Here is a 26018-nt window from a genome sequence, read left to right on the forward strand (position 1 = left end):
CCCATTGAGCTGCTCCACAATAAACTATCAGAGCTCGGACACCTTGTCCCGGTTACTGACCTTCCATTGCTTTTCATTACAGATGAGAGAAGTGAGATACAAAGATGGAAAGACTTCAAAGGAGGACAACAAGGCTAATCAGACTAAACAAGCTCATGTCCTGACGAGCTGTTTCGGGACTGTTGAACATCCTAATTTTTCAGCTATCTTATTTTTTCTCTCGGAGAATGTTGGAGGCTGTGGCAATCAGATGCCAATAAAGGTTAGCGGGTAGTGGTACAGTGGGAAAAGGCAGCATGTTAGGCGAGGAGCCTAATCTTTATAGGCCACGGAGAGAACGGGGCCACAGAGAACGGGGGGAGTGCGGTGAGCTCAGACCCACAATTGGGGGGGGGAGGGGGGGTGGAGAACTGGGCCACGATTAAGTCATGTGGCATCCCAGAGTACTTAAGGAAGTGGCCCTAGAAATAGTGGATGCATTGGTGATCATTTTCCAACATTCTGCCAACTCTGGATCAGTTCCTACGGATTGGAGGTAGCTAATGTAACACCACTTTTTAAAAAAGGAGGGTGAGAGAAAGCGGGTAATTATAGACCGGTTAGCCTGACATCAGAAGTGGGGAAAATGTTGGAATCAATTATTAAAGGTGTAATAGCAGCGATCGGTCCAAGTCAGCATGGATTTATGAAATGGAAATCATGCTTGACAAATCTTCTGGAATTTTTTTGAGGATGTAACTGGTAGAGTGGACAAGGGAGAACCAGTGGATGAGGTGTATTTGGACTTTCAAAAGGCTTTTGACAAGGTCCCACACAAGAGATTAGTGTGCAAAATTAAAGCACATGGTACTGGGGGTAATGTATTGACGTGGATGGAGAACTGGTTGGCAGACAGGAAGCAAAGAGTAGGAATAAACGGGTCCTTTTCAGAATGGCAGGCAGTGACTAATGGGCTACCACAAGGTTCAGTGCTGGGACCCCAGCTATTTACAATATACATTAATGATTTAGACGAAGGAATTGAATGCAACATCTCCAAGTTTGCAGATGACACTAAGCTGGGTGGCGGTGTGAGCTGTGAGGAGGATGCTAAGAGGCTGCAGGGTGACGGACAGGTTAGGTGAGTGGGCAAATGCATGGCAGATGCAAAAAATATGGAGATAAATGTGAGGTTATCCACTTTGGTGGCAAAACTGGAAGGCAGAATATTATCTGAATGGTGACAGATTAGGAAAAGGGGAGGTGCAATGAGACCTGGGTGTCATGGTTCATCAGTCACTGAAAGTTGGCATGCAGGTACAGCAGGTGGTGAAGGCGGCAAATGGCATGTTGACCTTCATAGCTAGGGGATTTGAGTTTAGGAGCAGGGAGGTCTTACTGCAGTTGTACAGGGCCTTGGTGAGGCCACACCTTGAATATTGTGTACAGTTTTGGTCTCCTAATCTGAGGAAGGGCATTCTTGCTATTGAGGGAGTGCAAAGGTTCACCAGACTGATTCCCGGGATGGCAGGACTGACATATGAAGAAAGACTAGATCAACTAGGCTTATATTCACTGGAATTTAGAAGAATGAGAGGGGATCTCATAGAAATATAAAAAATTCTGATGGGATTGGACAGGTTAGATGCAGGAAGAATGTTCCCGATGTTGGGGAAGTCCAGAACCAGGGGTCACAGTCTAAGGATAAGGGGTAAGCCATTTAGGACCGAGATGAGGAGAAACTTCTTCACTCAGAGAATTGTGAACCTGTGGAATTCTCTACCGCAGAAAGTTGTTGAGGCCTATTCATTAGATATATTCAAAAGGGAGTTAAATGTGGCCCTTACAGCTAAAGGAATCAAGGGGTATGGAGAGAAAGCAGGAATGGGGTACTGAGGTGAATGATCAGCAATAATCATGTTGAATGGTGGTGCAGGCTCGAAGAGCCAAATGGCCTACTCCTGCCCCTATTTTCTATGTTTCTATGTGGCAAGAATAAATGAATTCTGGGTAAGTATAGAAAGTAGAACTCCACACCCAAGGACCCCAACATTCTATCTCCTGATCATAATCCCCACCATCGTCCTTCCTTTGCTCCCAGCCCTTAATTAATATTCCCTCCCACCTTCCATGATCCCAGCCTGATACTTACATAACCCAGTATGTCCATCCACGCTCCCATATCATAGTACAGCCACCTTAATGCTCAGATCCTAGGCTCTCCCTCGCACTGCCATACCAAACAGTCTCTTCCCACCACTTCCACAATCTCAGTAGTCCCACACCGCACTGGTCTGTCCCAGATTCCGCCACCCTTTCATTCCACGATCAACTTCCTGCAGCTCCCAGGCCCCTTTCAACACAAATATTCTCCCGCCCCCCTACCCATGCCTTCTACTAATTTGTAACATTTTCCCTACAATATTCTTCACTTTTTTTCAAAGCTTAGGATAGAGAAGAGATTTGGTAAATGGCTAAACAAACATAGAATCATAATCAAGGGCATTGCTTTCAAATTTCCACAAGAATACGGACAAATTCCAAACCCTAAAAGACTCCCAGAATACTGTGAAATAAATGTAAATTGATTTATCAATCACCATAAAACAGTGGCCCTGATAATACATTATATTGCATAAAACAGGACTGCTGAGTCACAGCAAACAAAGACATGGGAAATCTGCTAGTATATTACAATTATTTCACGGTTAATATTTTTACGTGGACATTCTGTCCAACCACACATGCCTAACCCTGATTAAAGACGGACAAGTGAACCAGTTGCAGACTGCGGCCAAAACTGCTCCAGATGACCAGCAGCAGCTCAGGATAGAACAGTCGCAGTCGACTGTCTCTTATTTTTCCGTGTGGTGAGAAATATGGTTTCCCCAACAACCGAACTGATGTGGCAAAGCTCCAGTCACAAAGCCATGTCCTGCCACTCCTTAGTGCAGTAAGTTGCTGCATTCCCCCCATTACAACAGTGACAACACTTTGGGCCTAGAACGGCGCAGTCCCGACCTGGACGCCCGTTTTTCACGCCACAAAGTGCGCCTAAAAATAACTTCCAGATTCTCCAGCTCCCTGCAGGTCGTTTGCAGCTCGGTGCAGCGCAGCAGGAGCTGCAGGGGGCGGAGCCAGGTCCCTGCGCTGAAAACAGTGCCGGGACCTCTGCACATGCGCGCTACAGTCGGCACGCAAGTGCAGTAGCTCCAGGCACCGAACTGTGTGGGAGGGGCCCGAAGCACGCAGCCCCGAGCCCTGGCCCAATGGCCTCACTGGGGCTGCGTGAATAAGGCTCCTCCCACGGCCAGCTCCTGCTTCCTCCCGACCCGACTCGACTCCCGCTTCCCGCCGCGGACTGGACCAGACACCGACCCGACTCCCGCTCTCCCACCCGCCCCCGGACCGGAGCCGACCCCGACCCGACTCCCGCTCCGCCCCCTCAACCCCGACCCGGCCCCCACCACCCCCCCCCCGACATCGACCCGACTCTCCAACCCCCCCAGACTGGACCCGACCTGACCTCCCTCCCGCCCCACAACCCGAACCGACCTCCCTCCCACCCCCCCCTCGACCCGCGCTCCCCCCGACCCGACCCAACGCCACCTACCTGTAAATCTGGTGCTGGGGACGGGCCCTGCCCGAAGTCTCGGGCCCGGCCCGTTCAGCCTCTCTCCCCCATCTCCTTTTCCCCCCCTCCCCCTTCTCCTTTCCCCCCCTCCCCCTCTCCCCCTTCTCCCCCCCTCATTCCCTCATCCCCCTCCCCTCGCTGTCAGAAACACAGACACTGACAGACAGAGAATGAGAGACATACACAGACAGACAGAGAGATCGAGACACTGACAGAGACACAGTGGGTGGGGGGGGGATCCCAGCACGCTGTTGGAGGGCTCCCGGTGCTGCAGTCGGTAAGTAGAAAATGTTTTATTTATTGATTTTTTAAAAAATTTATAAATTTTTTTGGATTGATTTATTGGTTGATTTATTGATGTTTTTATCATTTATTATTGATGATGGCTCTTTATTTGTAAAACTGAAGTGTTTAATGTTTGTAAACTTCCCTTTAAACCACCCCCCCATTCCCTACGCCTGATTTGTAACTACGCCTGATTTTCTAAAGTGTAGACAAGGTTTTTTCGAGCGTACAAAAATCTTCACTTACTCCATTCTAAGTTAGTTTGGAGTAAGTTTTCACTGACGAAACTTTGAAAACAGGCGTAAGTGGCCGGACACGGCCCCTTTTGAAAAAAAAATTTTGTTCCAAAGTGAAACTGTTCTAACTGACTAGAACTGGAGCAAACTAAATGGCGAGAATTCCGATTTCTAAGATACTTCGTTCTACACCAGTTGCTCCTAAAAATCAGGAGCAAATCATGGCGAAACTTGGGGCCATAAAGAGTACTTCACTGGTTGTCAAGCGTTTGAGATTCTTCGACACAGAGTCACACATCGTTCTGCTCACGTTCCTGACTTCCAGGAGTTACATGCTGCTGTCTGGGAAGCCTCAAATGGACGGTCTGCCTGTCAGCTTCCTGTTCCACACCTGGAACAAGGACTGTCTGCGGCTGTACAACAAGTTCCACAAAGCATCTGGAGTGTTCCAGGTTTACTTCAACAAGGGGAAGCTCAGAATAATTCTTCATCAATGATCGTGGAGCCAAGCCGACATCACTGCAGGTGTCAATCTCAATCACCGACTGTGGCACTCTATTAATTTGAACACCAGAAGGAATCGTGTTCGCAGCATACTGGACAATAATAACCATAAAGTTGCAGATTTACTCTGGGAGCAGCTATTATTTTGGAGGTCGCCGTTTGGAGCATGGTCAGGAACATCTGCGGGGCCCTGGTACAGCGTAGGAGCGGGGATGAGCGGTGGGAGATTGTGGTGGAGGTGCGACAAATAAGGGTACGGAGCCCAGAAGAGCCGAGGGCCCAGGGGCAGCACGGGCCAGCCCACACTGAGATATGTGTACGCGCTAAGTCTGTGCAGCAGAGCAGGTCTCCAGTCGTCCTGGTTAACCCTTGCCACTGTATAAAGACCTAGCTCTGTCAAGCCCGTGTGGTGGCTGATGTGCAACGGTCACCACATGTTAAAAAAATCCACGCACAGGCATCTTCCACCACTTCAATTAGAGTTCAGGACTGAAATATCGGGTCCTTCATTGAACCCATGTGGAAGCAAGTCATCCTGGTTCGAGAGACCGCTGATGATGATGATGTTGCAATAGCAATACATCGCGTCTCTGGACTGCAAATCAAGGTAAAATATCTAGATTTTCAGCAAATGCAGTGTTATAATAACACTCAGTACCATGGAAACAATGTGCAAAAGATTGCATTGCTTCAGGGATTTACTCCATGGCCTCTTTCTGGAAACAGAAGAGACAAATTGCAATCCTGCAGTGACAGAAAGTGAAAGAATGCAAGCTGCAGGTCACATGGTTGAACGACGTATAAAATACATTTCTTCAAAACTGCTCGACAAGTTTAAGAAATCTTTTCACAATAACCTAATTTTTCTTTTCACTTTTCCATTAAAAAAATATCTACTGGGACATGCAGAGCTCTAAAAGGATCAAAATACATTACCTTATATTAGAAATATCTTCCCACTCCCACCTCGTTACCTCTGGTATCTATCCTTGGTCCCCTCCTATTTGAGGATGCTGCCCCTTGGCGACATCATCCTAAAACACGGAGTCAGTTTCCACATGTACGCTGACGACACCCAGCTCTACCTCTCCACCACTTCTCTCAACCCCTCCATGGTCTCTAAATTGTCAGACTGTTTGTCCAACATCCAGTACTGGATCAGCAGAAATTTCTCCAATTGAATATTGGGAAGACCGAAGCTACTGTCTTTGGTCCCCGCCACAAACTGCGTTCCCTGGACACTGACTCCATCCCTCTCCCCAACTCCTGTCTGAGGCTGAACCAGACTGTTAGCAACCTTGGCATCATATTTGACCCTGAAATGAGCTTCCGACCACATATCCGCGGCAGAACTAAGACCGCCTATTTCCACCTCCGTAACATCGCACGTCTCCGCCCCTGCCTCAGCTCATCCGCTGCTGAAACCCTCATCCGTGCCTTTGTTACCTCTAGACTTGACTATTCCAACGCACTCCTGGCTGGCCTCCCACATTTTACCCTACATAAACTTAAGGTCTTCCAAAACTCGGCAGTCCGTGTCCTAACTCGCTCCAAGTGCCACTCACCCATCACCCCTGTGCTCGCTGGCCTACATTGGCTCCCTGTTAAACATAGAAACATAGAAAATAAGTGCAGGAGTCAGCCACACGGCCCTGCACCACCATTCAATAAGATCATGGCTGATCATTCACCTCAGTACCCCATTCCTGCTTTCTCTCCATACCCCTTGATCCCTTTAGCCGTAAGAGCCATATCTAACTCCCTCTTGAATATATCCCATGAAGTGGCATCAACAACTCTCTGCGGTAGCGAATTCCACAGGTTAACAACTCTCTGAGTGCAGAGGTTTCTCCTCATCTCGGTCCTAAATGGCTTACCCCTTATCCTAAGAGTGTGTCCCCTGGTTCTGGAATTCCCCAACATCGGGAACATTCTTCCTGCATCTAACCTGTCCAGTCCCATCAGAATTTTATATGTTTCTATGAGATCCCCCCTCATCCTTCTAAACTCCAGTGAATACAGGTCCAGTCAATCCAGTCTGCCGCCATTCAGATAATATTCTGCCTTCATGTTTTTGCCACCAAAGTGGATAACCTCACATTTATCCACATTATACTGCATCTGCCATGCAGTTGCCCACTTATCTAATCTGTCCAAGTCACCCTGCAGCATCTTAGCATCCTCCTCACAGCTCACACCGCCACCCAGCTTAGTGTCATCTGCAAACTTGGAGATATTACTCTCAATTCCTTCATCTAAATCATTGATGTATATTGTAAATAGCTGGGGTACCAGCACTGAGCCCTGTGGCACCCCACTAGTCACTGCCTGCCATTCTGAAAAGGACCCGTTTATCCCGATTCTCTGCTTCCTGTCTGCCAACCAGTTCTCTATCCACGTCAATACATTACCCCCAATACCATGTGCTCTAATTCTGCACACCAATCTCTTGTGTGGGACCTTGTCAAACGCCTTTTGACAGTCCAAATACACCACATCCACTGGTTCTCCCTTATCTAGATTTGTCAAGCATGATTTCCCTTTCATAAATCCACGCTGACTTGGACCAATCCGGTCACTGCTTTCCAAATGCGCTGCTATTTCATCTTTAATAATTGATTCCAACATTTTCGCCACTACTGATGTCAGGCTAACCGGTCCATAATTCCCTGTTTTCGCTCTCCCTCCTTTTTTAAAAAGTGGGGTTACATTAGCTACCCTCCAGTCCAGAGGAACTGATCCAGTCGATAGATTGTTGGAAAATGATCACCAATGCATCCACTATTTCTAGGGCCACTTCCTTAAGTACTTTGGGATGCAGACTATCAGGGCCTGGGGATTTATCGGCCTTCAATCCCATCAATTTCCCTCACACAATTTCCAAATAAGGATTTCCTTCAGTTCCTCCTTCTCACTAGACCCTCGGTCCCCAAGTATTTCCGGAAGGTTATTTGTGTCTTCCTTCGTGAAGACAGAACCAAAGTATTTGTTCAATTGGTCTGCCATTTCTTTGTTCCCCATTATAAATTCACCTGATTCTGACTGCAAGGGACCTACGTTTGTCTTCAGTAATCTTTTTTTCTTCACATATCTATAGAAGCTTTTGCAGTCAGTTTTTATGTTCCCAGCAAGTTTCCTCTCATACTCTATTTTCCCCCTCCTAATTAAACCCTTTGTCCTCCTCTGCTGAATTCTAAATTTCTCCCAGTCCTCAGGTTTGCTGCTTTTTCTGGCCAATTTATATATGCCTCTTCCTTGGATTTACCACTATCCTTAATTTCCCTTGTTAGCCATAGTTGAGCCGCCTTCCATTTTTACTCCAGACCTGGATGTACAATTGTTTAATTCATCCATGTGATCTTTAAATGTTTGCCATTGCCTATCCACCGTCAACCCTTTAAGTATCATTCGTTAGTCTATTCTAGCCAATTCATGTCTCATACCATCGCAGTTACCTTTCCTTAAGTTCAGGACCCTAGTCTCTGAATTAACTGTGTCACTCTCCATCTCAATAAATAATTCTACCATATTATGGTCACTTTTTCCCAAGGGGCCTCGCACAACAAGATTGCTAATTAGTCCCTTCTCATTACACATCACCCAGTCTAGGACGGCCAGCCCTCTAGTTGGTTCCTTGACATATTGGTCTAGAAAACCATCCCTAATACACTCCAGGAAATCCTCCTCCGCCGTATTGCTACCAGTTTGGTTAGCCCAATCAACATGTAGATTAAAGTCTCCCATGATAACTGCTGTACCTTTATTGCATGCATCCCTAATTTCTTGTTTGATGCTGTCCCCAACCTCATTAATACTGTTTGGTGGTCTGTACACAACTCCCACTAGCGTTTTCTGCCCTTTGGTATTCCCGCAGCTCTATTCATACAGATTCCACATCATCCAAGCTCATGTCCTACCTTACTATTGCGTTAATTTCCTCTTTAACGAACAACACCTCCTTTTCCTTTCTGTGCTGCCTCGATTTCAAAATTCTCGTCCTTGTTTACAAATCCCTGTCTCCCTATCTCTGTCATCTCCTCCAGCCCAACAACCACCCAGAGATCTCTGCGTTCCTCTAATTCTGCCCTCTTGAGCATCCCTGATTATAATCGCTCAAATGTTGGTGGTCATGTCTTCAGCTGCCTACCCCAAGCTCTGGAACTCCTTCCCTAAACACCTGTACCGCTCTTTCCCCCCCCTCAAGACTTCTTATCTGGCTCGGTGTCAAATTTATTTTTTTGTCTTATAACACTCCTGTGAAGCGCCTTGGGACGTTTTAATGTGTCAAAGGCGCCACATAAATACAAGTTGTTACTGTTGTTGGTCTATCAGACATTCACAAAATCAAACCTGTGTGTTTTTAAACGGCAATCACCAAAATGATTCCGGTACCATCATTTAAGTCCTGGTAGCAAAGTTGAATCATAGACCGCAAAGACTACATTCCTGAAAATTGCACTTGATTTTAGAAAACACAATAAAGTAATACCTTTCGCTTCCCTTTTGTAACAAAATTTCATATTTAAGCATTTTTGAACAGCTGCATTTAATAAAATGTCCAACTGAATAAACATGGACAGAAGCTGTAAAACATACCTTGAAGCTCCCACACTTTCAGTGGTGCCATGTCATTGGTACTTTCAATAAGATGTTTTCGTAATTCCTTCAGCTGGCCTTTTAGGTCAGGATATTGGTGCCTGTGAAAATAACAGTGCAAGAGTTACAGAGAGGGAGAGGCAGAGAAGGAAGGAAGGTGTCGTCATCATCATAGGCAGTCCCTCGTTTAAATCGAGGAAGACTTGCTTCCACTCTAAAAGTGAGTTCTCAGGTGACTGAACAGTCCAATACGGGAATTACAGTCTCTGTCAGAGGTGGGATAGACAGTGATTGAAGGAAAGGGTGGGTGGGGAGTCTGGTTTGCCGCACGCTCCTTCCGCTGCCTGCGCTTGATTTCTGCATGCCCTCGGCGATGAGACTCAAGGTGCTCAGCGCCCTCCCGGATGCACTTCCTCCACTTAGGTGTCGGTGGGGATGTTGCACTTTATCAGGGAGGCTTTGAGGGTGTCCTTGTAATGTTTCCGCTGCCCACCTTTGGCTCGCTTGCCGTGTAGGAGTTCCAAGTAGCTTGCTTTGGGAGGAGGCCGTGAGAGGACGGGGGGGGGGGGGGCGGGGGCGGGGGCAAGGCGAGGGGGCAGAGTCGGAGGTTGGTGTTAGGATCACCTAATAGTCAACTTCCTTCCTTCTATGGTTCACAACGGCCTCCTCCTGTACTGTGTGAGTCTGTGATCAGAGGCACCATTTGTGACTATTGATAAGGGAATGTGAGAGCAGGAAGGAAGGACCAAAATGAAAATAACTTACTTCAATTTCCCAAAAAGAATTCCCTGAACTTCATCGATGTCATCTTCCTCGTCCAGTATAGTCGCATTTGTCCCTGGATTAAAGTTGGGTATGATATTTGGTACACAATTAGTGATTTGCACCATAAACTGCTAATCATGTGAGATCAGCACAAACATGAATATTACATTCAAAAGAATCTTCACCGCGATTATCTCCTGTTAGATTGTTGCATTCTTTTTTTTTAGCACGAGATATTTTCTCTTGCTCTCGGTGTCAATGGCCACGTCAGTAATGCACCAGCCCGCCCGCCCCCTCTTGCAGATGACACAAAGTTACGAGGCACATTAAGTTGTGTAGATGGGAGTAGGAAAAAGACTTGGATTTATATAGTGCCTTTCACAACCATCAGACGTGTCAAAGTGCTTTACAGCCAATGAAGTACTTTTGGAGTGTAGTCACTGTTGCATTGTGGGAAGTTACAAAGGCACATACCCAAACTGTATGGCAGAGTTCAGTGTGAGAAGTGTGAAGTCATCCTCTTTGGATCCAAGAAAAAGATCAGAATATTTCCTTATCGGGCAGGGATCTGTGGAGCAACCAAGGGATTTAGGAGCCCGTGCGTGCAACTCACTGAAAGTTATGGCACAGGTGCAAAATGAAAAAGGCTAATTGAATGCTGGCCTTATCTCAATGAGTTGGAATACAAGTGAGGAAGTTGTACAGGACCTTGGCCAAATCCCATCTGCAGTAATGCATTGAGGTTTGGACACGATACCTCAGGAAAGATGTATTGTATTTATGGGGGGGGGGGGGGGCGGGAGACGTGTAGATCCACCAGAACGATAGAACTCATCAGAACAGGTTTCATAAATTTGATTTGTATTTCCTGGAGTTCACAAGATTAAGAGTAATCTAATCAAGGTCTTTAAAATGATAACAGGATTCGACAGGGTAGGTGCAAAGAAACAATTTCCTCTGGTGGATCCAGAACAAGTGGAGTATGAGGAAAGGTCAGGGAAGTGGGACTAATTAGATCGAGCTGGCACAGATACGATGGGCCAAATGTTCTCCTTCTGCACCATGGTCCAGCTGGGTGGGACTGCACTCGCCTGGTCCCATTCTTATCCATCTAATCGTAGCCTGAGAATCTCCTGCAACAGCTTCTCTTCCCGCCCCCACATCGTTACCTCTGGTGTCCCCAAGGATCTGTCCATGGTCCCCTCCTATTTCTCATCTCTTGCTTTCTCCAGATTTGATAACTGTACTTTTGAACATGAATGCTATTGCAGTCAATGGCACTACTGTAGTCAATGGTTTCCACTTAACTCACAATAAATTGAGTTATTCGGTACCAATGTTACCTCAATTTATTTTTAAACACCCGGGTGTCTTGGCGGGAGCAGCTTGTGAGCGGCCTGCATGTACCATCCCGATTGCTGTGGGACCACGTGGTTTCTGACACGGGACACGGGTAAAACCACAGGACTTTACATGGAACTTGGCACCTTATGAGAAAGTTGCATAGCGTGCTCCAGCAAGAAGCGTACAATCGAAAAACAGTCTCATTAAAGTATTTCCTTCAACTGATTAATCTTGAACACATTAGATGTATCGAATTAAAAATAAAACTCATACCTTCAAACTGAGTGTCATCCAGCACTTTGTATTCTGTACTTTTAATAGCAAGTTCAACACCGTATCCTGAAAGGCGCACTTTCTTTGAGCTGGCTTTCTGTTAAGCACACAGTATCAAACAGTATAAACAATACAAAGGCTTTTAGTTGTCAAACACTCAAGAACATTAATTCCCAGAAATACTCATTTTATTTGGACTCTGCTACTTGGAGCAGACACATGCTGTAAAGATAAGCAATTATGAAGGCAAAGTGTGGAGCTGAATGGCTGGCTTCTCTGTTGTACATTCTATGCTATACATTCTATGTCATTCTATGTAATGTACAAACTGTCCTATGGTAAGGATTCCAGTAATAAACGGCTCAGTATGTCAAACCATAAACACATTAATAACTCAGTAAAGATTTGATGCCAATGGAATAGCTGAACAGTAAAAACAAACTCCTCTCCCAAAGGTGGAAACACATTGCCTGGTATGGCACTGAGCAAACAGAGTCCAGAGCCCATCCCCGATTTGTACAAATATATTATCGTGGTCAGGGCAGCAGTCGGAGCAACACGATTGGTCTCATTACGCTGAGCTCGGGAGAAGGAACAACAAAATATCAGCCAGGATTCCCAGTCCAGACAATTGTTCAGTGACCCATTGCTGGAAAAGCTTGGGATGATGACCTAAACAATTCAATAGTTACAAACTCAAGAATGGGCACTCAGGCTGCCAATGCCCACTGATTATATGTTATTGTCCGCTCAAGGGGAGAAAAGTTGGAGGGAAAAATGCAGACATGAAGTTCTAAGTTGGCATTTAAAGAAGATGAGCCTTATGAAGTCTAACGGTGAGATCACGGACTCCCCAAAAGCCAGTTACACACTGGAAATCATTTAAATAATTCCCATCGGTTCCAAGTCCCTTGTAGGGTCACCTGTGCCCAAAAAAAGCTCCTTAAATAATAAATTTTTTTTGCATTGTTTTTGTAAAAAGAAAACACATAGGCCTAGAAATTGGACTGCGTAGCACCGGTTGTTTGGGCAATATGGCTGCTATTTTAGGTCGAAAGTGGCATCCAATCAGTGCGTGCACAATTGTGATTAGGAGGCTCGCCGAACGCCATCTTGCTGAGGACGGCAGCTTGGGCACGGGAACATGACGCCAATCAGCGGATCTGACGCCAGCCCCGACACTTTCGTCCTCAACGCTGGAAGTAACGCCCGGTGTTAACCGCACACAACTGACCATGTGTCCGGCAGCTGCAAGGACCCCCAACCAATGTTCCCGTTAGGCTGTGTGGCCACACGGCGGGTCAGCACACTGAAGGTCCATGCACACCGTTCGCCGGCTCTCAACGGGAAACACTGCACGCACGGTGCCTGGAACGGGCCGCGCAGACCATTAAAGGGGCTGTGGACCCAATAAATTGAAGGGAACATTGCCCCTACCAGCGATATTTAAAGAGATCAACCACTCTCAGGTCAGTTTCTACGGCTCTGTGTAAGTTTGTAGAAGTGTTTGGAGCTTTCTAAAGTTGTTTAAAGTTGGTGAGGTGACAGGAAGTGGAGAAGGCCTTGCTTCTGACTTCAAGGGATCTGCTTGGTCCGTCAGGGCGGCTCTCGTGGTTCTCCCTCTTGGCCTGCAGCAGGACAGGGAGAGGGTGCAGAGGTAGCAAAGAGGACCAAGAGGAGGGGAGAGAGGCTCTCAGCAGGAGGCGTTACTTAACTAGCTTCTTCCGAGAGCAAATCTCATACCTAAGGTTGAGCCAGGTGCAACGTATTAGGCGCCTGCGCTTTACGAAGGAGGTCACAGACCTGCAGCCTCACACCAGGGCAGGGACGGTGCTGCCAAAGGCTGTGAAGGTGGCCATGGCACTGAATCTCTTCGCCACGGGGTCCTTCCAGTCTGGAGCAGGCGACATCTGTAACATCTCAGTTCCAGAACCACTGCTGCATGAGAGAGGTGATGGACACGTTTTATGCTAGAAGAGAGGGAATTGTTGTCTCCTCTCTGACCAGAGAGGAGTAGGCAGAGTGTGTATGTGGCTTTGGCAAGATAGATGTCTTCCCCATGGTGCAGGGAACCACGGACTCCATGCCCGTGACTTTAGGCCACCGTATCGAAATGCTGAGAAGTACTGAAACTGCCAAGGGTTCGACGTGCTAAACGTTGGTGTGCGAACATGTTCAACATATCACGACGGCGGTTGCCCAGTATCCTGGCAGCAGCGTTTATTCTGCACCAGTCGCTGTTCTGAGCCTTTGACCTGCCAAAACAAACCCGAGGGTGGCTACTGGGAAACAAGGGATGTCCCTTAACCACCTGGCTCATGCCTCTGCTCCGCAACCTGTATCCCACACTGCCGTATCCCCCACAACCTGGCCATCACAGATCTTGGCACCGGAGATACATCCGCCAGCTGGGGAGAAAGAGGGGGAGCGGGGGAAGAGGGGGACGAGGATACCCGCACAGTCCCTTTCTGGCTGGGAATTACGGGATCGAATCACCTGCATGAGGTACCAGTGAACACAATCCCAATTCCCCACTTCAAACCTTGGGCTAGAATTTCGGCTGTCAGCGAAAATGGTACTTTTACCCCAAAATTACCGTTTTTAGGCCTAAATTGCAGCCTTTACATCTGCACCAGGGTCTTGTCGGTAAAGTCGGCGTTACAAACCGTGAGCTTTAGCCGGGGCCAGCAGCGCTACGGGAGGCGCCTTGGGATGAGGGAACAACAAAAATTGCAAAAAACATTCACAAAACCCTTACCTACTAAATCACTGAAAAATAATTTAACTATCAGTTTTGCAGGTTTTCATACTGAGCACTGCTGGCAGGGCGACACCACAGGTTCGACCTGTCGTTATTCTGGGCGTGGCGGAGAGTGTCAAAACTACGGCGGTAACGCAATCCGCTGTGTTGCACATCCTTTTATGTCGGCGGGCCTCTCCCCGGCGGTACGTGGAAGCACTACCGCAAAAGGTGCCCCAGGGGCCCGCCGAGCGGGTTTTTGCTACAGAGCGTCAAATTGCAGCAAAAACCCGGTCAGAGTCAGTGAAATTCTAGCCCCTAATCTCTGCTGCTGACCATCACACCATCCTCTTGGCCACAACACGGAAATACAAGCCACCACAATGTAAACATTCAAATCCAACTTTGCATATCTTTCCATCCAATATTACATAAAAACATCAACAAATCACCCTTGTGCATTCGCGTAGTGCCTGGCTTCAGTGTGCCTTTGCCTATCCTAGTGCTCCTACACAGTGCTATACCACTGGCTCTCAGTGGGGGAGGCGGAGATGGCCTTGCAGGACGACCTCGAGCAGCTCTGGGCCCAGAAGGCTCGGCTTCGGACTGCACCATCTCGGCATGAGCGGCAGCAGTCTGTGCTGGCTGACAGGCACCAGCAAAAGGCACTGGCAAAATGGCAGCAGAGAGGCTGTCATCAAGAGGGAGGACAGCAGGGTCAGCCCCCGCAGATACATTGCTCGCTGCCATGCTCCACCTCACAGTCAACAAGCTGGAGTGGAACTAAACTACAGAACCAGTGGGAACCTGTTCAATCTTCGCCATCTCTAGGCCAGGTCCAAGACCACCCCAACCTCTGTCGTCGAGTTACAGTATGTGGACGATGCCTGCGTCTGCGCACATTCTGAGGCTGAACTCCAGAATATAGTCGACGTATTTACTGAGGCGTACGAAAGCATGGGCCTTACACTAAACATCCATAAGACAAAGGTCCTCCACCAGCCTGTCCTTGCCGCACAGCACTGTCCCCCAGTCATCATGCTCCATGGCCCTGGACAACGTGTACCATTTCCCATACCTCGGGAGCCTCTTATCAACAAGTGCAGACATTGACGAGATTCAACACCGCCTCCATTGCGACAGTACAGCCTTCGGCCGCCTGAGGAAAAGAGTGTTCGAAGACCAGGCCCTCAAATCTACCAACAAGTTCGTGGTCTACAGGGCTGTAGTAATAGCATCCTTGACCAGGCCAACATCCCCAGCATTGAAGTACTGGCCACACTTGATCAGCTCCGCTGGGCAGGCCACATTGTTCACATGCCAGACACGAGACTCCCAAAGCAAGCACTCTACTCAGAACTCCTTCACGGCAAATGAGCCAAAAGTGGGCAGAGGAAACATTATAAGGATACCCTCAAAACCTCCCTGATAAAGTGCAACATCCCCACTGATACCTGGGAGTCCCTGGCCAAAATGGAGGAAGAGCATCCGGGAGGGCGCTGAGCACCTCGAGTCTCATCGCCAAGAGCATGCAGAAATCAAGCGCAGGCAACGGAAGGAGCGTGCGGCAAACCAGTCCCACCCACCCCTTCCTTCAAGGACAATCTGTCCCACCTGTGACAGGGACTGTGGCTTTCGTATTGGACTGTTCAGTCACCTAAGGACTCACTAAAAGTGGAAGCAAGTCTTCCTTGATTCCGAGGGACTGCCTATGATGATGACATTGCCACTCCCCGGGGCAGGATACATTGCCACAGCAATCCTCGAAATGTGCTGGAGTACAGACTGCGAGTGAACCACTGCACAGACAAACACCAGCTCCAGAGATCATGGACAGTGCAAAAAGGGGGCTGTTTCCAGATCCAGGAGATGTTCAAAAAGGATCGGACTCCAGAAGGTGGGTGTATAGTCAAGTAATAAACGGCATAAATAATAATCTGTTGTTTCTGGAGAATGTGCTTCATCCAAAAATATTAACAATTCAAGCTTGCAACAAGGGCTGATGAGGTATAATGGGCCAATATTGGCCATGTGCCCACAATACCTGCCCAAAGACCGACAGCCCTCCACTGCCGCTCACTGGTTACAAACCTCAGAAAACCAGCCGCCCCCTTCCCTTCAACAGATGAGGACTCAGGGTTTAATTAAGAAGGGGAAAATAGAGTACGAGAGGAAGCTTGCAGAGAACATAAAAACTGACTGCAAAAGCTTCGATAAATATGTGAAGATAAAAAGATTAGTAAAGACAAACGTAGGTCCCTTGCAGTCAGATTCAGGTGAATTTATAATGGGGAACAAAGAAATGGCAGACCATTGAACCAATACTTCGGTTCTGTCTTCACAAAGGAAGACACAAATAACCTTCCGATTGTACTAGGGGACAGTGGGTCTAGTGAGAATGAGGAACTGAAAGATATCCTTATTAGGCGGGAAATTGTGTTCGGGAAATTGATGGGATTAAAGGCCGATAAATCCCCGGGTCCTGATAGTCTGCATCCCAGAGTACTTAAGGAAGTGGCCTAGAAATAGTGCATGCATTGGTGATCATTTTCCAACAATCTATCGACTCTGGATCAGTTCCTATGGATTGGAGGGTAGCTAATGTGACGCCACTTTTTAAAAAAGATGGGAGAGAGAAAGCGGGTAATTATAGACTGGTTAGCCTAACATCAGTAGTGGGGAAAATGTTGGAATCAATCATTAAGGATGAAATAGCAGCCCATTTGGAAAGCAGTGACAGGATCGAACTGAGTCAGCATGGATTTATGAAAGGGAAATCATGCTTGACAAATCTTCTGGAATTTTTTGAGGATGTAACGAGTAGAGTGGACAAGGGAGAACCAGTGGATGTGGTGTATTTGGACTTTCAAAAGGCTTTTGACAAGGTCCCGCATAATGGATTGGTGTACAAAATCAAAGCGCATGGTATTGGGGGTAATGTACTGACGTGGATAGAGAACTGGTTGGCAGACAGGAAGCAGAGTCGGGAAAAACGGGTCCTTTTCAGAATGGCAGGCAGTTACTAGTGGGGTGCCGCAGGGCTCAGTGCTGGGACCCCAGCTCTTTACAATATACATTAACGATTTTGATGAAGGAATAGAGTGTACTATCTCCAAGTTTGCGGATGAACTAAACTGGGTGGTGGTGTGAGCTGTGAGGAGGACGCTAAGAGGCTGCAGGGTGACTTGGACAGATTAGGTGAGTGGGCAAATACATAGCATATGCAGTATAATGTGGATAAATGTGAGGTTATCCATTTTGGGGGCAAAAACACGAAGGCAGAATATTATCTGAATGGCGGCAGACTAGAAAAAGGAGAGGTGCAATGGGATTTGGGTGTCATGGTTCATCAGTCACTGAAAGTGGGCATGCAGGTACAGCAGGTGGTAAAGAAGGCAAATGGAATGTTGGCCTTCATAGCGAGGGGATTTGAGTATAGGAGCAGGGAGGTCTTACTGCAGCTGTACAGGGCCTTAGTGAGGCCTCACCTGGAATATTGTGTTCAGTTTTGGTCTCCTAGTCTGAGGAAGGACGTTCTTGCTATTGAGGGAGCGCAGCGAAGGTTCACCAGACTGATTCCCGGGATGGCTGGGCTGTCATATGAGGAGAGACTGGATCAACTGGGCCTTTATTCACTGGAGTTTAGAAGGATGAGAGGGGATCTCATAGAAACGTATAAGATTCTGACGGGACTGGATGCGGGAAGAATGTTCTCGATGTTGGGGAAGTCCAGAACCAGGGGACATAGTCTTAGGATAAGGGGTAGGCCATTTAGGACTGAGAAGAGGAGAAACTTCTTCACTCAGAGAGTTGTTAATCTGTGGAATTCCCTGCCACAGAGAGTTGTTAATGCCAGTTCATTGGATATATTCAAAAGGGAGTTAGATGTGGCCCTTACGGCTAAAGGGATCAAGGGGTATGGAGAGAAAGCAGGAAAGGGGTACTGAGGTGAATGATCAGCCATGATCTTATTGAATGGTGGTGCAGGCTCGAAGGGCCTACTCCTGCACCTATTTTCTATGTTTCGATGTTTCACAAACTGGCGGGCGGGGGGTCGGGGGTCAAGAATGGGTCAGCAGAGTGCCAGAATTTTGTGACATCAGGAGGAGAGAATGAATGCTCACCTTGGCCGTACAAAAATCTGTCTAAAGTAAAACTTCGCATTTTGGACTCAACACATTCCTTTAAAGAAAGCTGATTCGGCCTCTCATCACCTGGACACTTTGCAGGCTCTGCCCATTCCTCCAGGAAAAGGTCCTAGTACCAGCGTAAACCATCCGAATTTCTAGGCGTTTACTTTCTATTAGTTTCTGGGATGTGGGTGTCGCTGGCAAGGCCGGCATTTATTGCCCGTCCCTAATTGCCTGTGAGATGGTGGTGAGCCGCCTTCTTGAACCGCTGCAGTCTGTGTGATGAAGGTACTCCCACAGTGCTGTTAGGGAGGGAGTTCCAGGATTGTGACCCAGCAACGATGAAGGAACGGCCGATATATTTCCAAGTCAGGATGGTGTGTGACTTGGAGGGGAACGTGGAGGGGGTGGTGTTCCCATGCGCCTGCTGCCCTTGTCCTTCTAGGTGGTAGAGGTCGTGGGTTTGGGAGGTGCTGCTGTGCATCTTGTAGATGGTACACACTGCAGCCAGGGGGCGCTGGTGGTGGAGGGAGTGAATGTTTAAGGTGGTGTGTAGTGTGCCGATCAAGCGGGCTGCTTTGTCCTGGATTGTGTCAGGCTTCTTGAGTGCAAGTGGAGAGTATTCCATCACACTCCTGACTTGTGCCTTGTAGATGGTGGAAAGGCTTTGGGGAGTTAAGGTTCTGGTCAATGGTGACCACCAGGATGTTGATGGTGGGAGCATTGACGATGGAAATGCCATTGAATGTCATGGGGCAGTGGTTAGACTCTCGCTTGTTGGAGAAAGTCATTGCCTGGCACTTGTGTGACGCGAATGTTACTTGTCACTGATCTGCCCAAGCCTGAATGTTTGCCCGCTTGCAACAAGACCTGGAGAAGACTGCTCCATTATCTGAGGAGTTGCGAATGGACCTGAACACTATGCAATCATCAGCGAACATCCCCACTTCTGACCTTATGATGGAGGGAAGATCATTGATGAAGCAGCTGAAGATGGTTGGGCCGAGGACACGGCCCTGAGGAACTCCTGCAGCGATGTCCTGGGGCTGGGATGATTGACCTCCAACCACCACAACCATCTTCCGTTGTGCTGGGTATACTTCGTTAAAGATCACACAGAGAAAAACAGATCACCATAGCAACTTAGAGCCTGGCTTCAAAGCAGCTGAAAACTGAATGAACTTGGTTATGTGAAAGACACCGAAAGAAAACAAACTGAGTGTCAATGAATCCTGGGGTTGTACCTGACGCCTATTGTTGGCAAGCAACTGCCCATGAGGTGTGGTTCAAAACTAAATGGGATATTACTAAAAAAACAACCAATATATCAGTGTGTGTGGTGCTATCTTTTTTTTCCAATTCATTCACGGGATGTGGGCATCGCTGGCAAGGCCAGCATTTATTCCCCCCCCCCAATCTGTTTCAGTGATGTGGCTGTCATGGTTGAATAGCTGGCAGTGTGTGCAAGCTGGGAAATATGGTTGTGAGACTTACAGCAGTGCTAGGTGTGTGAGGGGGAGGTGAAGCTGAAGCTATGAATGTTGGGTACGAGTCGTGATTGTTGGTAGGTGAGTGATAGGGTGTGATGGACTGAGGGGGTGTGAAGCTTGTGGTGCAGTTGGTGGGAGATAGCATTTGAAGATGTACTCACTGACTTTGACCGCTCGTGTGGGAAGTCATTGAACTTTATACGACACTGCATCCAGGTCCTGGGGGCTTGCCATGGATATCTGGTCCCACTGCCTTCCAAGTTTGTCTGGAGGGCCTTCTGCCCACTGGATAGAGAGCATTTCTCCTCCTCTACACCTCCTCCACCACCACCACGGCTGCCAGTGCAGCGGCGGAAAATCTTGCAGCCCGCTCTCTGCCATGTTGTGCCATTCTTTTTACACTTCACAACTGCATCAGCCAAAATGCACCTCCCCTTTAAGTGATGCCGGCCAGCTTTAAGTGGTGCCGGCCAGCTTTAAGTGGTGCTCGCCTCTCTCAGTTTTGGGCCCCTGCTGAGGCATGCAGCCACTCAACATGGGGTTAGCGCTGGCTGCACGCTGCAACCATGAAGATTTAGCAGGCGGCATAAAGTTAGCATGTTGCCTGTATCGGAAGTAACGGGTGCGGGTTAAATCTGGATCGCGACCCTCGAGCCCGTTTCGGGCGCTATGCAATTTCGCCCCCTTGGTTTGTGTTTTGGAGAGTCCCATGCTACTTTTTTTATTGTTGTTAAAGCAATTCAAAATTGTTCATGAACCAACAATGTAGTTTAATTCTAATGTCTAGGTCTTTCCCAGTATATAATAAATGATTGCTTATGCCTGAAGTTTCTGTCGGAAAAAGAGCCCATTAAATTAAATATTAAATTAAACTGTGCGGAGATATAAAGGTCGTTTCCCAAAATTAAACATAGATTGCGTATTTTGTCTCCAAGTGCTTTGGTGGCGAATTCGGCCGTCCTATTTATTACATTCCAAAATATTCTGTTTTGCTATTAGGAACTTCTGTTTAGAACGTCAGGCATTCCGTGACTTTAAAGAAATAATTTTAGTGATTAGACTCAAAATATCAAGTAAGCCATCGCTAAGTGAAGCTGAAATGACGGAGAGAGGATTGTCCCTGCAGTAGTGATACCTACTGGGTGAAGGAATGGTGACAAAATAAAGATCAGGCAAGAATTTCAGCCCTCCATAAAGAACATGAATTCTTAAGGTATGAAAATCAATGATCTAGTTTTTGGTTTGTCGATATAAACTAGAACAAGGAAACAATGAGGTTTTAAAAAAAAAAAGCAAAGCAAGCCAATACAGAAGAGAGACAATTGCCAACTAAAATCCTGGGAATTGAAAGTAATAATAAACTCATTGAGAAATACAATGAGAAAGTCAGCTGCACTCTACCACCTTTGCGGAGCAGGGAGGGGACGGATGGACAGAATCAGTAACCAATGGTGAGAAAGGAATAATTTAAACCCGAGGGAAAAGTGTGTGACATGGAGGGTGGAGAATTAAACACTCAATCTCCAATAAACCTAAGCTCCTGTAGGAGAAACAAACATTATACCAGACAGGAAAATGACCAAAATTGGCAGAATTCTTGTCAGCACAGCAGCTGAACGTTTACAGAAAACCGTATCGAGGACAGCAAACAATTTTAATCAGCAGAATCTAGAAGCTAGAATAGAAAAGATGGAAGATACGTCTGAAAAGGTTCCTCTTAATCAGACTCGGTCTAACCCAGGAGCTGCAGTCAGCGGAAATTCTCCCCCCGCCCCCGCCCCACAGACAGCAGGAAACACAGACCCACAACCCGATCACTATCGGAATCTCTCTGACCCATTCCCCCTCCAATTGATTACAATCTGCTGTGGAAAATGATGAAAATGAAGTTGCAAATCAAAACATTTCTGAGAAGGAAAAGAAATGAATAACTCTTTAAAAAAATCTTTTTCCTTTTCTGATAAATGTGTCCGTGGACATCAACCAAGGTAAAGGTTTGGAATTGATGGGATTAAGTTTTTCCTTGGAAAGCTTAACCTGAAAAGAGAGGGGTAGTATTTAAAAACTGATTTACATGAGAGATAAAGCGGAGAGTCTTTAATAGAGGCAGTTACAGAAGTAACTTTAATTATAGGTGCAGCGTCCCGAATCCGGAACCCTCGGGACCAAGGCCGTTCCGGATTCCCCGTTTTTCTGCACTTTCGATCGTCTTTGCGACGTCATGAATCCAGAAACACCTGAGCCCAGGTTCGGGTATTTTGGGATTTCGTAACATCAGAGGGGGGGGGCGGGAGGGTTACCTGTCGATGAGTTGTTCGGGCCGTCCGGCGAGGAGGCTTCGAGCTAAGGGCAGCGGTGATGGGGTGAGGCCTGAGCTCAGCACGGTCGTCGAGTCCGGATTCCGGAACATTTTACGGATTCCGGATGACCCTGCCACTGATCGATCCGGATTATGGAACATTCCGGATTCTGAACGTTGCATCGGTACAAGCAGCATGTTTGATAAATTGTTCAAGGGCATTGATCGAGTGAAGAACATTTTTTATGGTGAATTGTAAATTTAAGTGGCGAAAATCGCTCTTGAGCCAGAACTATTGATCCACCGAGAACTGTTTTCAATTTATGGTTTAACAGAAAAATGAATTTTGGACATCAGTTTAGATCCCAAAAGTTTGTAGAATTTTGTAAGCATAATCTTATCCTCACTTTCTGATCCCAGTTTAAACAGGGATACAGGTGTGCTTTTTCAGAACTTTTAAAGAGGCAATGAGGACGATGAAAGCAAAGTCCAAAGATGCTAACCAAGATAGCATGCTCTTCTCGGTCGGTCCTAGTGGGGACGGAAGTGCGGTGCCAAGTGCTGGTGAGGGGCGGGGCAGAGCGGTGGTGAGGGGCGGGGCAGAGCGGTGGTGAGGGGCGGGGCAGAGCGGTGGTGAGGGGCGGGGCAGAGCGGTGGTGAGGGGCGGGGCAGAGCGGTGGTGAGGGGCGGGGCAGAGCGGTGGTGAGGGGCGGGGCAGAGCGGTGGTGAGGGGCGGGGCAGAGCGGTGGTGATGTCACTGCGCGTGTGCGTCACCATGTCTCTCCGCTCATTTAAAGGGAAGACAATTGGCGATTCTGCAGCTCCGGCCACTGGGCCACCAGGGAGGGCTTTGGCCGGGATAGCACTGCTGTGGCTCAGACAAGAAACCAGATGCACCGACAGATAAAGCTGTCGGGAGCACCGCGTGGCAGATCGTCGCATTTTTACGTTAACTTTGAGGCAGAGTGTGCTGGAAGAGCGGGAGAGCGCCGGTGTGCGCTTTGATGACGCATTTGTGACGGTCGGCAGCAGCGGGGCGGAAGTGGGGACCACCCGAAAAATCCCCGCGCTGAATTTGGGTCGTGGTGGCCAATGGGCTGGAACCCGATGGCCACTCGATTCTCCCGCATGGCCGCCACAAAACGGTGCTAACGGGCCTTATCCGCATCCTGAATTTCCCCAAAGACTTCTATCTAAAAGTTACTATTCAAAAACAAACCACACCTTCAGAGAAAAGAACACATCTTTTAGAAAATGTGATATATCATCAGTGTTTGGCTAACTGTGGGATATTTGGTTTATTGTGGGATACAAGCCCATAAAGGCATTTCTATAGATAAATTTAAATCATATTATGAAATGTGTATTTTTTTTATGTTTTAATTTGTTTAAAACCTTTTTTTTTTAAAAAGAGATTACAAATTTCAGTTACTAAGAGACAATATGTTGGACAAAAGGTTCTCATGACTAATCATTCAGGATTGGCATTTTTTATGTCATTGGTGGAAGTTTTCAATCAAGTTAGTCAAACACGACCATCCCTTAACAAATCTATGCTGACTGTCTTTGATTAATCCATGCCTTTCTAAATGATAATTAATACCATCCCTCAGAATTTTTTCCAATAATTTTCCCACGACCAAGTTTAGGCTGACTGGCCTGTAATTACTTGGTCCCTTTTTAAACAAAGGTACAACGTTAGCAGTCCTCAAATCCTCCGGCACCACACCTGTAGCCAGAGAGGATTGGAAAATGATGGTCAGAGCCTCAGCTATTTCCTCCCTTGCTTCTCTTAACAGCCTGGGATACATTTCATCCGGGCCTGGCGATTTATCTACTTTCAAAGCTGCTAAACCCCTTGATATTTCCTCTCTCACTATGTTCATCTCATCTAATATTTCACTCCTCTCCTCCCTGATTGCAATGTCTTTGTTATGTATGTAAACATTGTAACTGTGTAAGACTTGCAACCAGAGGGCGCAACTGTTGGAGGCCCAAGGATCACCTGCACATCTCATGCAAGGGAGTATAAAAGGTTGGCTTAGGCACTCTGGCATTGTATTTAAGAGACTAAGGTCAAATCAGTTTTAGCGTTCAGTACTCAGTCGTGGAGTTCTTCCATACTTAATAATTGGAGGCGAGAAACAGATTACGAACTTTCACGCGGTCATGACTGCTGTTGGTATTTTAGAGAGATTTGTAGAGATTTGAGATGATTGAGAAGCCTTCCTTGAGCGTCTCGACCAGTACTTCGTGGCCAACGAGCTGGATGGGGACAATACAGCGATCAAGCGCAGGGTGTTTCTCCTCACCGTGTGTGGGTCCATAGTGTACAGCCTCAAGAATCTGCTAGCACTGGAGAAACGAACGGAGAAGACATATACAGAGTTGTGTACGCTGGTTAGGGAACACCAAGCCGAAGGAGAGCATCTTAATGGCCCGGTATCGCTTCTACATGCACCATCGCTCTGAGGGCCAGGACGTGACGAGTTATGTCGCTGACCTGAGATGCCTTGCGGCAACTTGTGAATTTGCTGGATTTTTGGGGGAAATGCTGCGGGACTTTTTTGTGCTTGACATTGGCCACGAGGTCATTCTTCGCAAGCTGCTGTCCGCCGAATCCCTCGACCTGAACAAGACTATCATGATAGTCCAGGCATTCATATCCACGAGCGATAATACCAGATAGCTTCCCAGCATCGAAGCTCACCGGCAAGTACTGTGCATAAAATAATGCCTTCAGCAGGCAGAACTGTACATGGCAGGGCCTACATGCCCGCAGAGGCCAGACCTAGGGTGACTCAGAGTCCGCTGTGGGGCGTGAATGCAAATCCATTAACACCATGTTGGCGCTGCGGGGGTAATCATCGAGCCCATCAATATCAATTCAAGCACTATGTGTGCAAGGGCTGTGGAACAATGGGGCACCTCCAGCAAATGCGCAAACCGACTGCGGCTCACCACGTGGCAGAGTCGGCAGAAGATGACCGATCCGGCGCGAATCACACAGAACAAACAAACAAGAGAGGCAACTCAACCCGAGGAAGAAGTGTATGGGGTACACATCTTCACCACCAAGAGCTCTTCTATCATGTTGAAAGTCAAATTGAACAGTATTCCTGTATCAATAGAGTTGGACACGGGGGCGAGTCAGTCAATTATGAGCCAGAAGGCTTTTGAGAAACTGTGGGGCAACAAGGCCCCCAAAGCCCAAACTGAGCCCGATTCAGACAAAGCTGTGCACCTACACCAAAGAGCTCATACCAGTCATTGGCAGTGCGGCAGTTTAGGTATCGTACGATGGAGCTGTGCGTGATTTATCACTGTGGATTGTACCAGGCAATGGCGCTACGCTATTCGGCAGAAGCTGGCTGGGAAAGATTCGATGGAACTGGGACTACATCAAAGCTCTATCTTCAGTGGATGATGCCTCGTGCGCCCAAGTGCTGAGCAAGTTTCCGTCGCTATTTGAACTAGGCATCGGCAACTTCGCAGGCACCACATTGCAGATAAATCTAGGCCCCGTTGCAGGGCCCGTTCATCACAAGGCTCATGCGGTTCCATATTTGATGAGGGAGAAAGTCGAGATCGAACTGGACAGACTTCAACGAGAGGGAATCACATCACCAGTCAAGTTCAACGAATGGGCCAGTCCAATTGTTCCACTGTTGAAAAGTGATGGCATGGTCAGAATTGACGGAGACTACAAGGTAGCGATCAACAGAGTCTTGTTATAGGACCAG

At 47.5% G+C, this 26018-nt stretch overlaps 2 protein-coding genes across 6 annotated transcripts in view; one reads left to right on the top strand and one right to left on the bottom strand.

The window, feature by feature from the left end:
- Positions 1–26018, top strand: part of LOC139274997 (uncharacterized) — a 288146-nt gene that overhangs the window by 168879 nt on the left and 93249 nt on the right. The window lies entirely within an intron of this gene.
- LOC139274744 (UDP-glucose:glycoprotein glucosyltransferase 2-like) overlaps positions 1–26018 on the bottom strand; it is a 164106-nt gene that overhangs the window by 99351 nt on the left and 38737 nt on the right. Inside the window, exons 7-9 of the mRNA XM_070891431.1 lie at positions 11617–11713; positions 10000–10072; positions 9235–9335 (exon numbers count right to left, since the gene is read on the bottom strand). Of these exons, the coding sequence (XP_070747532.1) occupies positions 9235–9335; positions 10000–10072; positions 11617–11713 (271 nt within the window). The remainder of the gene's footprint in view (positions 1–9234; positions 9336–9999; positions 10073–11616; positions 11714–26018) is intronic.

Source organism: Pristiophorus japonicus, chromosome 10 (genome assembly GCF_044704955.1).
Source record: "Pristiophorus japonicus isolate sPriJap1 chromosome 10, sPriJap1.hap1, whole genome shotgun sequence".
NCBI lineage: Eukaryota > Metazoa > Chordata > Chondrichthyes > Pristiophoridae > Pristiophorus > Pristiophorus japonicus.